The sequence below is a fragment of the Xenopus laevis genome, chromosome 6S (assembly GCF_017654675.1).
Source record: "Xenopus laevis strain J_2021 chromosome 6S, Xenopus_laevis_v10.1, whole genome shotgun sequence".
NCBI lineage: Eukaryota > Metazoa > Chordata > Amphibia > Anura > Pipidae > Xenopus > Xenopus laevis.
The window spans coordinates 79202871-79219100 of NC_054382.1; the positions used below are offsets into that span (position 1 = coordinate 79202871).

Consider the following 16230-nt stretch of genomic DNA (forward strand, 5'->3'; position numbering starts at 1 on the left):
ATCAAATCTAAACAGTCAATTCCTCTCACAGGGTATACATTTATAGCCAGATGTTTAGCTTGTTGACAGAGACATCTTTGAGGGGTTAATTTTTATCCATGTCCCTTTACCTGACCATGCCCAGTTACACCCCCAACCAACACTCTCCATGCCATTTCAACTAAGAGACATAAATCTAGGAGGCTCCAGGTGAAAATAAGATTTGGCAGCTGTGTTAATATTATACTACTAAATCCCTGCTCACGGCATAGGCATTTAAGCTACTAAGGAGCTATTATAACCCAGTTGCTTCCCAACTAATTTTAGCTGCATTTTAGAGTCTGTCTTGCAATATAAAACAACAATATACAAAAGAGCAGGAAATACTTTTGTATGCTATACAAAGTCTTAACTGTATATTACAGTACAGCATGAACAGGTTCCTCAGTTTCAAAATAACAGTAGACTGCCATCTTATGTCCATAAACCTCTGTACTTCGCGATATGGTCATTATATTTTTTCATTATTCCATTAGACATTTTGTTTATGTGATAAAACATCCATCATTCTGATGAAGGTAGGGAGTGTCTTCTCAAAACATTGATTGTTGTGGTTTAAATGACAAAAAATGGGACAAGCTCCCAAGCCTGAGTGTGCAGTCTCTATCTCTTGCTCTGCACTAGTTCATTATTCATCAATATATTTATATAGTAGTTTTGCAGCTAATTAATTCTACAGTTCCCAGCATGAAGCCATCAAGTGCTACTTTTCATGCCAGTCTTAGCCTCTTGCATCATCTTTCATAGAATGCCCTGCTCTTGCTGATCAGTAACATTGTATGGTTTGTATCCTGATTCATGCCAATGTTCCAAATCTATGCAAACAACGTAATGTAGACATAAGGATGTGTAAATTCATATTTATTTGTATAAATAATACATAATGCATGCTGATAAAAAAAATTAAAGCTTTGGTGTATAGTAATAAGCAGTTGTGGCGCTTGCCTTTCTCCCTTTCTGGTTCTCCCTATTCCTTAACTTTTCCACATATAGTGAAATGAATAGTGAAGCAGAAGATCACAGAAGTCATGTAATCTATCGTCTTTCCTGTGATTTCTGTAAAGGAAACAGAGCTACCGATTGTGTATTACCAGGGTCCATTTGCCCTCTTGGGAGTCGGGAAGGAATAATTCTTATTATTGCATCGCAGGAGCCGTCTCAGGTTGGAAGAGACATAGAATTGCCCCTGGTGCAGGGTGAAACACAATCTATTTATTTTACGGGGCCTGTACTCACACAAACACATGTAAGATGCATCACATTACATTCCACCTGCGTTTGGCACTTACATGAGTCTGTGTGAGCACAACCTTGTAAGAAAGAATAGATTGTGTTTTGAATAGATTTGTCCTGTCCTGCACTCCCCTGCAGTGGAACACATTAAAGAAGAATTCAACCCTTAACTAAAAAAAACCCCTACCCCCTACCCTAAGTAGACCCCTACGTAGTTAAAGGGATACTGTCGTGGAAAAACATGTTTTTTACAAAATGTATCAGTTAATAGTGCTACTACAGCAGAATCCTGCATTGAAATCCGTTTTTCAAAACAAGAAATGTATTTTTTTATATCTAATTTTAAAATTTGCTATGGGGCATTTTGACATTTCCCAGCTGCCCTCAGGTCATGTGACTTGTGCTCTGATAAACTTCAGTCACACTTTACTGCTGCACTGCAAGATGGAGTGATGTCATTACCCCTCCCTCCTACAAGCTGCTGTAATGTAAATAGAGCATTGTCTGCTGAGCCTTTCAATTGAACAATAGGCAGGAATCAAGATAAGCTCCCACTGACACCACTTCAGAAGGACTGAAATCCTGCATACAAACATATAAATAATAATCAGTATAGGACAGAGATGGGAGGTTCTCAAGTTACTCTACTGTACCCATGTGTGACAACTGTGCAGAATATTATGCCTGTACCTCCTAAGCAGCTACAACTAGCTAACCCTTGGATACTTACAGGCAAAATGTTATAAGGGCAAGTGAGCTGCATTTGCTGATGCCTCGTGAGTTACTATTCTGGGGATGAGGTAAAAGTATTCTCACGTTAATTGCTATTAAATAATATACACTGTGAGCTATTTTTTTTTTTGCTGTGATATAAATATATCTGTTTGCGTATTTATATGTATATATATGCAATTTGTGATCTGATACTTTGGTCACGTGTTTATGTGGGTAGATTTTGACCAGTAGAATTAATGAGCACAAAAAAAGGAGTTTTACTACTTATAAATTGTGTGATTAGAGTGCCTGTTTAAATCCTTGTTTTCTCCTTTCTTTTTTCAATATTGTAAATACCCCAATGGGCATAGAATGATGCAGAAAGCTATGCATTTAGGGTTGCCACCTTACCACTTTAAATCTGAACACATGGAATCCACAGCCTACATGGCTAATTAGCAATTCATTTAGATGCTTGATGCCTGGCTGCACATAAATCAGTTCAGTCTGCGGCATGCATCTAAGGGTTCTTACAGACGAGCGATTTTACCTGCACTCCCCTGCGTTCTGTTTTTCTGCGTTCAGCCGCAGGGGAGTGCAGGAATAGACGCATTACATTTTTTCCAATGGGGCTGTACTCACACAGGCGCGTGTAGGTGCCGAACGCAGGAAAAATGCTGCATGGGGAGCGCAGGTAAAATCGCTCGTCTGTAAGAGCCCTTAATGAGTTGCTAATTAGCCATGCAAGTTGTGGATTCCATGTGTGTTCAGTTTTAAAGGGGTGAGGTGGCAACCCTATATGCATTTGATTCTTATTGTATGTGCCACAACATTGTGGAGCTCTGTACATAATATGCACCCATCTACGCATTGCGCTCTGTGGTTTAGGCTTACAAATTAAGTAAAAATTCATAATGCAATGTTTTAACTGGCAAAGACATTATTCTTACTATCCAAAATGTTGCAAAAAAAAAAAAAAAGGAGGCAGGATCAAGTTTGTTCTGTGTTAGTTAGTATTGTTTGAAATTAAAAGAAAGGGAAGAATTTCCAATACAAACCATTAACTCATTATTTATTTTAAGCTCAGGTGTCTTTTGTTCTGTCAGATCATCTACCACACATGATTATTAACGACCATATTAAGTCCTCCAGCAGGTATTTTAGGAGCATTTGTGTGTGTTTGGCTCTTTTGCATTTTGGAAATTGCAGAAGAAGGTGATTGTCAGAGCTGCCAAAAAAAGCCAGTTTGCAAAAATGGCCAGCAGGGGTAAGGGGAAGAAGGAGAGGGCATGGAAAGAGGGTGAGCATTGGAAGGCGAGTGAATATTGGTGTGGGGGGACTCAGGACTTGTTTGAGGGGGACTCAGAGGAGGAATATTTCTCTGAAACAAGTCCTGAGCCCCAGGGGGAGAAATCTATTAGGGCATACAACAGGTTAGTCCGAGGAAAGGAAAGGAGTTGGGAGGAGGAAGATGGGCAGGGGGGCAGCAGCACCTGGGATAGGAGTAGGGACACAGGAAGGGAAAGGAGGGAAAGAGCCCATGACCCATTGTGGGGGGAGGAGGTAGAAGAGTTCTGGGAGAGGGGGCAGGAGAAAAGGGCATCAGGAAAGGGATCCCATGGGAGGGAGGAGGTAAGGGCAGCAGCAATATCGTCCCAGTGGAGGAAGGATGGAAGGGCAGTAACAATGGAGTCACAGGGGAGGGAGAATGAAAGGACAGCAGCAAGAGGCCCCCATGGGAGGGAGGATGGAAGGGCAACAGGAAGGGGGTCACAGGAGAGGGAAATGGGTAGGGCAACAGGATGGAGTTCCCAGGGGAGGGGAGATGAAAGGGCAGCAGGATGTGGTTCCCAGGGTAAGGGGGAGTATAGGGCAGCAGCATGGGGGACCCAGGGTGGAGGGAAAGGCAGGGCAACAGAAGGTGGGTCCCCGGGAAGGGAAGAGGTAAGATCAGTAGAAAGGGGGTCCCGGGGGAATGAGAAAAGAAAGGCATCAGTAGGTAGGGGGTCCTGGGGGAATGAGGAGAGAAATGCATCAGGATGTAGGTCCCAGGAGAAGGAAAGGCCAGCAGCTAGTGGCTCACAGCGGTGGAGGACATTGTCCCCTGTACCTGCCACCAGGCGTCCTAGAGAGGAGGAGACCGAGGAGGAGAACGAAGAAGGGCCCATCTATAAACTTGGTCCCCGGTTTAGCAGTGAGGAGAATGCAGCATTGGTCAATGAGGTGATCAGACAGTGGGACTTGTTGTTTGGTACTCGGTCGCATTGGATCACTCCTGCCAGGCGCAAACATCTCTGGCAGGAGGTAGCGGAATGTGTAACATCTGTAAGTACTGTGCACCGTGATGGACACACTGCATACAAGCGCTTCAGCGACCTGAAGCGATACATTAGGAAGAAATTTATGGTCCGGAGGACTAAACGCCAGAAGGCTGGAGGAGGGCCTCTACCACCACTCAGGCTGAGGCCTTATGAGCGCCACCTTTTGGAGACCATGGGTGAAGAGGTGTGCCAAGGGTTTGAAGCTGAATTCTGGGACACGGATCGGAGACGTAAGTTTGATTGTTTACAAGTTATCTCATTTTTTATTTGTTAAAATGTCTGCTTGTTAGCTATGCTGAAAAGTTTGGACATGTGGTATTTTTCAGCCTTTCTTTTCTTTCTCTTTCACACCCGCTGATAAAAATAGATAGAACTTCATTAGCCATCACTTGTGGTGGGATCAGCTGACATCTATTCATATAAACTGCTGTCCCTCCAGCTTTTATAAGATTGCAACTTTTATGTGTTTTCCTCCAAATGAAACTAGCCACAGCCAAAAATAGAAACCTAGAAAGTTTACATTACTTGTTTTTAAACATTGTTAACCTTTCTTGGTACTTTTGTTAAAAGGGTGGTTCACATTAACATTTAGTATGTTATAGAATATATATATTTCTAGCAATCTTTCAGTTGCCCTTATTTGTTTTTATAGGTGGTTTTTTTTTTTTTTTTTTTTTTTAATGTGCTTTGCTTTTCTGCCTCTTTCCAGCTTTTAAATGGGAGTACTATCCCCTATTTATATAAGTCTCTCATTTAAACAACTTGCCCTTGAGAAAGGGCAATCGTAAGCCCGAAACGTTACCTGGTTGTTTGACATAATAAATTCAAAGAGGTGCTGCAGCAGTATTTTTTCCTGTATGTCTATGCAAACCCCTGGCAAGGGTTTCCAGATGGCTATGCACCCAACCTACAAGGTTAAATAAGGTAGTTGAAGCACACACAATATTGTCTATTTTGCATCTCATTTAAACTGCCTGGTTGCTAGGGAAAATAAGACCCTAGCAATCGGATAGCTACTGAAAAGCTGCTGCTACTACTACTGGAAATGTTATAAATAAGAAGCTGAAAAACCAAAAATAAAAAGACCAACTGCAAATTGTATAACAGTCTACATCATACTAAGTTTTTAAATGTTAACTACTTCAACTTGTAGCCCAAGCAGCAAGACAGCATCACAGACCAACAGACATGTACAGGGGACAGACCTCTCAGCAGGCCACTGTAGCGGCATTGGCACAGCCACTGAATCCCAGTGAGGCAGGCGTACAGGAGCCTATTGAATGTCAAGGCAAGTACTTGCAAGAATTTTGGTGAACAGTGAAGATAATTGCCCTTTTTTTGGAAAACATTCTTATATATAATCTTTTTTATTTTTCTCAGAACAACAAGTTGGATACCACCACCAGTCCTTGTCCACACTGCCTGTGAAGTCCCCCAGACGTAAGTAAAGTAATTAAAATTAACAATTAACCCTTGTTTGGAACTAGAGGTAGGCAGAAGTTTTGAGATATGAACTGCAGAGTGGTTTGGGGCAGGATCAGCAGTGGCAGCCAGGAGGGATGATTTGCACTGAAGGGAGAGTTGTGTTGGTGATGTAGGAACTTTTTTTGTTATTGCAATTTTTTTAATTTTTATTTTTTATTTTTAGTCATTGTTTTTATTAAGAGCCTTCTATTCAGATGCAATCCCTTGTTCAAATCTATGCATGGCTGCTAGGGAAACTGGGACCCTAGTAACCAGATTGCTGAAATTATAAAAAAAAAAAAAAAAAAAAGCTAAACTCAAAAAATACAAATAATAAAAAATGGAAATTAGTTGCAAATTGTTTTAGAATATCATGGTCTACATCATACTAAAAGTTTAAACTGCCTGGAATCTGTGCTAGGACTGCTTGCAAGATTAACCTTTCAACCCCCCTGGGCTGGAGTAGATCCTTAGTACAGGAAAGGCACGCAGATAGGCAGGCTTTAGTAATCAAGAGGAAATGAGTAAAATACATAAAAGGAAAGAAAATCAGTACAGAAGAGCACTTTTTTTTCCTATCTGAGGAGTCCTCGGTTCTTGGGTAGCTCAAATAAACTAGTGCTGACACTTGACATTTGCTAACCTGTAAATTAGATTGCTTGCCACAATCTGGATTAACTGAAATTTAAGTCTTAAGCAATTAAGCAAAATCTCAACAAGTAATTTACTTGCAGTGATTTTAAATGTTGGCCAAGGGGATGGCATTTCGAGAGATTTGTTAGGGTTACCATCCGGCCTGGATTTCACCGGCCAAGCCGGCAAAATACCAGCAAGGGTCAGGCCGGTATTCCAAATTTATCAAAAATGTACTTGCTGGTAAATTTGTACTAACTTGTCATCTGCCCGACCTACCCCCTTTTCCTCTAGCCTGCCTTGTGCTATTGTCTTAGTCCTTACTCTCTGCCGCAGGAAGTAGTATATGTTTCCATATGAGGAAGCAGAGTGCTTTTTTTAAAGCAATATGTTTTACTAATCTGTTGGGTTTATGTAAATTAATTTTGTGATTGATTGTAGTCACTATAACTACTTTTATTTTGCTAGTCTCTTAACTTAGTCTTTTTTGGCTTAAAAAAATCATACTGACATATTTGTGGTTTAAACTACCTTTCATTAGTCCATAGCAACAATGGTTAGTTTTGTTCTTTTTTAATTGGCAAATGTTGCTAAAAGCGATTCCAAAAAACACGGAAATCCTTTAACTTATACAAATATACTTTTTAATTTATTTATTTTTTACCCTAATAGCTGCTGCTGCATCTGTTGCTGCTGCCAGGGGACGTGAACAGGGGCAAGGGCAAGGACTGGATGAGACATCTTTGGATTTCCCAACAGAGGCTCTATGGACATCTGCTTGCTTGTCTGCTGTGTTCCAGCCTTCATTCGTGCACCAACGCAGACATAATCTCCGCCTCAGGCGCTGGATGGCCCGCGTCGATGGTCATCTACTTGACCTGAGATGGGAAATGGCTGTGGTGAGTCAGGAACTCAAAAACTTAAAAGTGGAACTGCATGAATGGAGGTTGGAGGCTCAGAAGCAGCATCTAGAATGGCAGTCAAATGCGGACCGGCGCAACAATGCCCTGTTGACAGCCCTAGAACAAGCACTGCATGTGCCTACTTCTGCCAGGTCTACTGAGGAGACCGTCCCTGAACCCTCTCATGCGCCTCCCCGACGTGTTTCTCAACGGACTAGGGGAAGGCCCAATAAAAAGGGCAAGTAGGTCTCAAATCTGTGTCCCTGCTGTTGCTTTCAAGCCCCTAATGGCCAATACTTCTTCACCCAGTTCCATTGTGGCCACAAACTGTTACTGAATACATTGCTTCAGGACATGTTTCGCTACATGATCCAATTTGACTGATTACCAAACAAGAAGTCCCATTATTTCAAAAAACCTCATAAACCATTGCTGCATTCTTCTCACTGAGGGACATCACCATAACATCTAGCGGTGCCCTTTCCAATAACATCTGAAAAAGCAGTTTAGTATTGAAGTGCATTTGCTTTAACAACCTTTTTTGCTTTTGCCAAAATAAAAATTTGCCCATACCTCTGTCTTGGGCTACTTTAAAGAAACGTGTACTAAAGCTTCAATTCTATCATACTGTACATACTATACATCTTTGTCTGCAGTGGGAAATTTGATTGTTAGTTACTTATTCCTTTTTCTACAAGTACACTTCAAGCATAAGTTTGTGTGCTAAATGCACACTTTATTGTATTATAATTGTATTCGTTTTCAACAAACATACTGGGGCTCATTTATCAACACTGGGCAAATTTGCCCATGGGCTGTTACCTATAGCAACCAATCAGTGATTAGCTTTTTAAAGCCAGCTGCAAGAAGAACAATGAATGCAGCAATCTGATTGGTTGCTATAGGTAACAGCCCATGGGCAAATTTGCCCAGCATTGATAAATGTACCCCAATGTGTCAAACATAAATAACACTAAAATAGTGAAACAGTCCAACTGAGGCTGTGAGCTGCGTCATTCTTAAGATGGGGGGAGTAGGTTAGAAAAGAGGGGCTTAAAATAATAAGCAAATGAGAAGAAATATAAAAATGTAAGTAGATGGGGGGGTGGAGGAAGAGGTGAAAGGTAATAGCCTTGGCGTTCTTAGTGGTAGAATACTTTTCAATGATTTTTCTCTTTGAACTGCTACCATCTCCCCCAAATTTCTGTGTAACATGTCTATCCATGTGGAGCAAGAGGTTAACAGGATTCTTTTCTAGTTTGCAACTGAAAATTTCTATGGATAGCTCTATGACCTGCCTCAAGAAGTTTTAAAGTAAAGGGCAATACCAGAAGATATGCAAATGTGCCTCTATTGCAAGTACATCTCCAATATCATATCAGATGCATTAGGATAAACTATTAAAGGAACAGTAACAACAACAAAAAATAGTTTTAATGAATGAAATTCTAATGTAATGTAGTGTTGCACTAGTACAACTTGTGTGTTAACATCAGAAAGACTATTATAGTTGTATAAAAAAGCTGCTGTGTAGCCATGGGGGGCAGCCATTCAATGCTGAAAAAAGAGAAAAAGCACAGAATACACAACAGATAACAGAAACTCTGTAGTATACAATGGAATTCTTCAGAGCTTATCTGATACCTATGGTGTATCGCACATTCCTTAATGGCTACCCCCATGTCTACACAGCAGCTTGTTTATATAAAGTAGAGTTGTGTTTCTGATAAATATCCAAACGAAGTACTGGCACACAGCAGCGTTTGCAAAGGGGGAGTGTCCCCTACGTGTTTATTGTCAACCAAAATTCACTCGTGGAGGGCCAGGGTGTGCAGGCGGACTTTGCTGTGTTTCTGATAAAAACACATCAGTTGTAACCGTACAGGATTACATTATGTTGTATTGTCATTCCTTTAAAACGCTTCCATTTTTTGGTGTTACTGTCCCTTTAACAGGAATAGAGGCTAGGGGCCCAGTTTGATCAGAGAGCCCTTTGTATTTTCTTGTAATATTTATTTTATTTGAGCTGCTGCATCTGGCCTAGCTCACCTGCTGGGAGAAGGAAGGCAATTGCGTGTGTGTGTGCATCCACCCAGTTACTGTATGTCACTGGTATGTGCTGAACCTGACCCAACATAGAGAGAGCTTGGTTGCATTTGTGCCTGGTTCTGTGGGACCCAGCAGAAGCCTAGAAGGGGGCCGTTTGTGGATGTAGCCTAGGGGCCCCACATGTCCTTAAATCAGTTCAATTCAATTGTTGGAAATGGTTACATCAAGAGCTGGCAAAAAGTTTCCATATGATGTTGTCAGCCTGTACCTCTGAAAACCCAGTTTTTAAATCTGTGTTTCAAAAGTATATAAATTAAAGTTGTGTTGGATCATCTGTTGTATAGGCACAGGTATATTATGTGATAATGGTTTTTGTTTGGGTGGTTCAGCGAGGGCACAGATAGTATCAAATGTTGTGAATGAGCCATAGGTTCTTGTACCAGACTGTTAGGGCTTTAGCACACGGGCTAATTCGGAGAGATTTAGTCGCCTGGCGACTAATCACCTCTTCTTCGGGGCGACAATTTTCCCGAACTGCCTTCCCCCTGCTAAAATGAAAAATCGGCTGCAGCAATGCACTCGCTTCGATTTTCAAAGTCGCCTGAAGTTTCTTCGTGAGGCGACTTCGGAAATCGAATCGCCGCGAGAGCATTGCCGCAGGCGATCTTTCATTTTAGCAGGGGAAGGCAGTTCGTCCCGAAGAAGAGGCGATTAATCGCCTGGCAACTAAATATCTCCGAATCTGCCTGTGTGCTAAAGCCCTTTATAGTAGTGTGAGATCAATAGGAGCAAATGGTGTTACCTCCTGGAGTTTACATTTGTCAATACACAAGTGTAAGGTCTATTACTGATGTGAAGCCTTAAAAGAAGTCTCTTAGGGGTCCGTTTACTAAAGTGCGTTAAAAATATTCGCACAATATATAGACAGAATTTTCGCCAAATATGTTATCGCCAGTTTACTAACCTGCGGTAAATATAAATTTGCGAATTTTCTTGCGCAAGAATAATTGTTCACCAGTTATCGCATTCGCTGCAAATAACGCTACGTACACATTAACGCATGGTTTACTAAACTGCAAAATGTGCTAAAGACAAAATTAAAGCCAGAATATTCGCAAACTTTTACCGCCACCTATATAGTGGCGTAAAAGTATTTTTTTAGCCAGAAAATTCTCAAGGGGCAGGAAATATCCCATAATACTGTTTTTTGTTTTTTTTTTTTACCCATCATTCTTTGCTGACAGGAGAGAGATCTGTAGCTATTGCTGACAGGATGTTTTGGCTTCTGCTTCTATCTGGTGCAACAGCAGCAGTTTCAGCTCAGAGGCGTATTATTGGCAGCGGGCATCATAGTCCAAGGATTCGTCAGCCTCTACACTTGTTTGGTTTCATTGTGATTGGCGACATTAAACTGTGAATTTCTATGAAGCGAAGAAATTGACTGGTATCATTTCTTGTTCCTATGATTCTATTGGCAGAAGGGTTTATATGATGCATAAATGTTTGATTGGTGTTACTCTGGTGATATTGTTGGATGGTATAATCATCAGTCAATAAAGTTTGAGTTTTGAAGATGCATTTCTGGCCATAAATGTCACAGTAAAAATTGCCATAATAACCGCCATAAAACAAGACTATTTTATAGCATAAATATTCGCAAAAACGTAATTTTTCGCCAGAAAATTCGCAACTCGCTAAAATTACCGCTAACGTAAGCTGGTTCCTTAACGTAGTTACCGCAAGTGATCGCAATGACTTCTGAGCGCATCGCTGTTTAGTAAACGTAGTCGCTGCGAATATTCTGGCGTAAAAATATTCTCAGCGATAACATGCGGAAACTTAAAGTCAGATTTACCGCACTTTAGTAAACGGACCCCTCTGAATGGGAATAAATTGGGCAAAGTTTAAACTGAGCTAAAGTTAATTGTATTTGGAAGTTTTGGACTTTATATATGCATCTAATTTGCAGGAGAATGCCATTTAAGAATTATGAAAACCAAGCTTGTATTCAACCAGCAGACAAAGTTCATTTTCTTGCAGAATCAAAACCAGTAAAGCCAATTCCTCTCCTAATTAATTTCCCAATTTCCCCATTGACTTGAATGTAGTTTTCACGTGATACAGTATGTAATGCCATAAGTGTTTCTCATCCAACTGAATCTGGTCTGGTAAGAGCCACTCCACACCCACACTACTGTGTTGCCACCATGCTACTTCCCCCCCCCCCCCCATCTGATGTGACCCTCACATGCTGCTGTACCAGTCCAGAAACATTCAGAAATAAGGTTTTATTGGTTGGGTGCACTAAAACAAATGGAAGCAAGCATCTGATTAGTGGCAGATGGAAACTGTATTAGACCACCTTTTGATCACATCATATTCAAGGTAAGAAAACATTGAAAAAAACCTTTGTAGCGGTTAGATCTGAGTTTTCAGAAATATAGGACATGGTGACATGGTTTCTTGTGGTCTGCATCTGCAATGTTTGTATTTATTTTAAAAGTACAGTTAATATAATTAGTCTGTTTACTTTACCACCAGCTACAAATTTACATTGCAATTTTATCCACCATATTGTGTTAATCACATTCTGCCAGTGCTAAAAAGCCAACGTATTTCACATAACAACATCAATACCATTTGTGGCACAATTCAAACCAGAGTGAGACTGCAAAATCATTTTTTTTGGATCTCTGTTCACATATTGTGCCAATCCTGAGCAAGACCAGGTTGCTCATTAATGAGCTTTCAATATGTTCTTGAAACAGAATTCCTCTGCAACCAAATATCAAATCAACATCATCTTGAATTCAAAAAAGTTTCACTCAGTATTTTTTTTATACAATGCTGGTACATATTACAGTTAGCCAAAATCTCCCAATGGTAAATGCACTCAAGATAGTTTGCTATAAATATACCACTGCTCTAATATTCCCGTGTCTTTGGAACATAATATGCTTACTGTATTATTGGAGGTCTGGCTTTATCCTATCCAAGCTGTTGGTTCTCCACACTGTCTTGTGCCTCTAGGATCCTCCTCTCTTCACAGTTATTCTCAATAGCTGCAGATCAGAGTCCTCTGATTGGCTAGTAGCTAGGTGAAATTTTTGACATACTGCATTGTGTGCATGTGACCTCCATGTTTGCCAATACTAAGCCAACCAAAAAGAAGAACCTGTTTGCAGCGACAAAATATCTTGCCTTTAACCTGAAATTGATGACACTGGCTGGCAGGGTCCTGACAGCTGCTCTTTAATCCAGGTTGCTCTTTAATCTGTGCCATGTCACATGTTAAAATAAAACAGATTATTACATCCTCATTCTATACTGTTAATTAGTAATTACTTAATTGCATGATATATGCTACTATGGTTTCTGAGCAACCACTGAGAATGTATCCACCATAATGATCAACGTTCTGTGCATCAAGTGTTGTTTTGGTGATATGGCAACCTTAATAGGGATTTTAGCAGATGTAAAGCCATATAGTCTATGGGTTTGCAAACACTCTACTCCATATACTCTATTCATTATTGTTGTGTTCTTGAGTTTTTTACTGCATATAGGCATATACAGTATGTTTGCCATCTTTACCTTGGGTGCTAAGGTGCAGAAGGTCAACAATGACCTTTACAACCACCACAATAGTACTGAAGCTTTCAGCTTCATACTGTAGAAACTGGATGCACTTGAAACTTCAATAACAAGCAATATGCCAATGTATTTTTAAAAAAATGTGTAGTCAGATTTAATCTCACCATGTTGGCAACACCTTGTTGCTATGGAAAGTGGGTCTTTTTTTGTTTCTTTATTGAAGGGATGTTAATTCTGTTATGATGCTTCAGCTATTAGAAAAATTTTTTAGCATCCAGACACAAAATGCACATTTCACAAGGTGAGATAATTGCTGCTAGCTGAGATGTACACACCCAGTGCAGGGGCGTAACTACAGAGGAAGCAGACCCTGTGGCTGCTGTTATTATAATGTATATCTGGAACGGTCTAAATCCTAAGACGGACGAATGGCTAGTGTCAGAGGGTTGATAGTTGTCACCCCCACCCTCTATGACGCCATAACGCTATAGGGCCCAAGGCAGGATGGACTAAAAAGGGCTAAATGGTCTACTGTGGACAATGGTCACTCATATAGTTTATACTAGGCCATACAAATAAATGATCCCCACTCTGTTACTTGAATTCCAGAGTGTCAGCATGTCTCTTATGCCCTTTTGCAGAAGTGTTGCTCAATAGCTGTCTGTACCACAATGGCTATGTTTAGCCAACAGATGTTTACGAGGCTGTGGACAGTTGGAACCAGAAACTCTTATGTTGCAAAACTGCACATCTTACAGGAATGTACAAATATATGCCAGTAAGTCTCCTCGCCGGACCATGTATGGTATTTCCGTGAACCCCTTGTCATAATTACTGTAAATGCCTTCTGAAAGTTATATAACGCTTGGACCAAGAGGTGGGTCTTTGGTAAGTCCTTGGCTGACATTCTGTGTGTTACTCCAACAGCTTACCCAGACAAAACTGTTATGTTGTATTATGTAAGAATAAATTGCCTGACTATTACTAAAGGTTTTCCTTTACTGAGTTTTGTCTTACACGAGGTCAAAAATGGTATTACTAAAAATACCATCATATGGTGACCCGCCGACTGTGATCCAGGTGAGTCAGGAACTCAAAAACTTAAAAGTGGAACTGCATGAATGGAGGTTGGAGGCTCAGAAGCAGCATCTAGAATGGCAGTCAAATGCGGACCGGCGCAACAATGCCCTGTTGACAGCCCTAGAACAAGCACTGCATGTGCCTACTTCTGCCAGGTCTACTGAGGAGACCGTCCCTGAACCCTCTCATGCGCCTCCCCGACGTATTTCTCAACGGACTAGGGGAAGGCCCAATAAAAAGGGCAAGTAGGTCTCAAATCTGTGTCCCTGCTGTTGCTTTCAAGCCCCTAATGGCCAATACTTCTTCACCCAGTTCCATTGTGGCCACAAACTGTTACTGAATACATTGCTTCAGGACATGTTTCGCTACATGATCCAATTTGACTGATTACCAAACAAGAAGTCCCATTATTTCAAAAAACCTCATAAACCACTGCTGCATTCTTCTCACTGAGGGACATCACCATAACATCTAGCGGTGCCCTTTCCAATAACATCTGAAAAAGCAGTTTAGTATTGAAGTGCATTTGCTTTAACAACCTTTTTTGCTTTTGCCAAAATAAAAATTTGCCCATACCTCTGTCTTGGGCTACTTTAAAGAAACGTGTACTAAAGCTTCAATTCTATCATACTGTACATACTATACATCTTTGTCTGCAGTGGGAAATTTGATTGTTAGTTACTTATTCCTTTTTCTACAAGTACACTTCAAGCATAAGTTTGTGTGCTAAATGCACACTTTATTGTATTATAATTGTATTCGTTTTCAACAAACATACTGGGGCTCATTTATCAACACTGGGCAAATTTGCCCATGGGCTGTTACCTATAGCAACCAATCAGTGATTAGCTTTTTAAAGCCAGCTGCAAGAAGAACAATGAATGCAGCAATCTGATTGGTTGCTATAGGTAACAGCCCATGGGCAAATTTGCCCAGCATTGATAAATGTACCCCAATGTGTCAAACATAAATAACACTAAAATAGTGAAACAGTCCAACTGAGGCTGTGAGCTGCGTCATTCTTAAGATGGGGGGAGTAGGTTAGAAAAGAGGGGCTTAAAATAATAAGCAAATGAGAAGAAATATAAAAATGTAAGTAGATGGGGGGGTGGAGGAAGAGGTGAAAGGTAATAGCCTTGGCGTTCTTAGTGGTAGAATACTTTTCAATGATTTTTCTCTTTGAACTGCTACCATCTCCCCCAAATTTCTGTGTAACATGTCTATCCATGTGGAGCAAGAGGTTAACAGGATTCTTTTCTAGTTTGCAACTGAAAATTTCTATGGTTAGCTCTATGACCTGCCTCAAGAAGTTTTAAAGTAAAGGGCAATACCAGAAGATATGCAAATGTGCCTCTATTGCAAGTACATCTCCAATATCATATCAGATGCATTAGGATAAACTATTAAAGGAACAGTAACAACAACAAAAAATAGTTTTAATGAATGAAATTCTAATGTAATGTAGTGTTGCACTAGTACAACTTGTGTGTTAACATCAGAAAGACTATTATAGTTGTATAAAAAAGCTGCTGTGTAGCCATGGGGGGCAGCCATTCAATGCTGAAAAAAGAGAAAAAGCACAGAATACACAACAGATAACAGAAACTCTGTAGTATACAATGGAATTCTTCAGAGCTTATCTGATACCTATGGTGTATCGCACATTCCTTAATGGCTACCCCCATGTCTACACAGCAGCTTGTTTATATAAAGTAGAGTTGTGTTTCTGATAAATATCCAAACGAAGTACTGGCACACAGCAGCGTTTGCAAAGGGGGAGTGTCCCCTACGTGTTTATTGTCAACCAAAATTCACTCGTGGAGGGCCAGGGTGTGCAGGCGGACTTTGCTGTGTTTCTGATAAAAACACATCAGTTGTAACCGTACAGGATTACATTATGTTGTATTGTCATTCCTTTAAAACGCTTCCATTTTTTGGTGTTACTGTCCCTTTAACAGGAATAGAGGCTAGGGGCCCAGTTTGATCAGAGAGCCCTTTGTATTTTCTTGTAATATTTATTTTATTTGAGCTGCTGCATCTGGCCTAGCTCACCTGCTGGGAGAAGGAAGGCAATTGCGTGTGTGTGTGCATCCACCCAGTTACTGTATGTCACTGATATGTGCTGAACCTGACCCAACATAGAGAGAGCTTGGTTGCATTTGTGCCTGGTTCTGTGGGACCCAGCAGAAGCCTAGAAGGGG

General features: G+C 40.6%; 1 protein-coding gene across 1 annotated transcript; it reads left to right on the forward strand.

Moving 5' to 3' along the window:
- Positions 1 to 3197: 3197 nt before the first annotated feature.
- LOC108704447 lies at positions 3198 to 14793 on the forward strand. Its single transcript, XM_041567690.1, has 5 exons — positions 3198 to 4537; positions 5461 to 5595; positions 5688 to 5747; positions 7077 to 7303; positions 14030 to 14793. Exons 1-5 carry the CDS (start codon positions 3241 to 3243, stop codon positions 14276 to 14278), a joined length of 1968 nt encoding a protein of 655 aa, XP_041423624.1. The 5' UTR covers positions 3198 to 3240; the 3' UTR covers positions 14279 to 14793.
- Positions 14794 to 16230: the final 1437 nt, after the last annotated feature.

Coding starts and splice junctions, on each gene's coding strand:
- LOC108704447 (XM_041567690.1), top strand. CDS start 3,241: ATGGCCAGCAGGGGTAAGGGGAAGAAGGAGAGGGCATGGAAAGAGGGT. Junction 4,538..5,460: donor CTGGGACACGGATCGGAGAC/GTAAGTTTGATT, acceptor TTCAACTTGTAG/CCCAAGCAGCAAGACAGCAT. Junction 5,748..7,076: donor GCCTGTGAAGTCCCCCAGAC/GTAAGTAAAGTA, acceptor TTACCCTAATAG/CTGCTGCTGCATCTGTTGCT.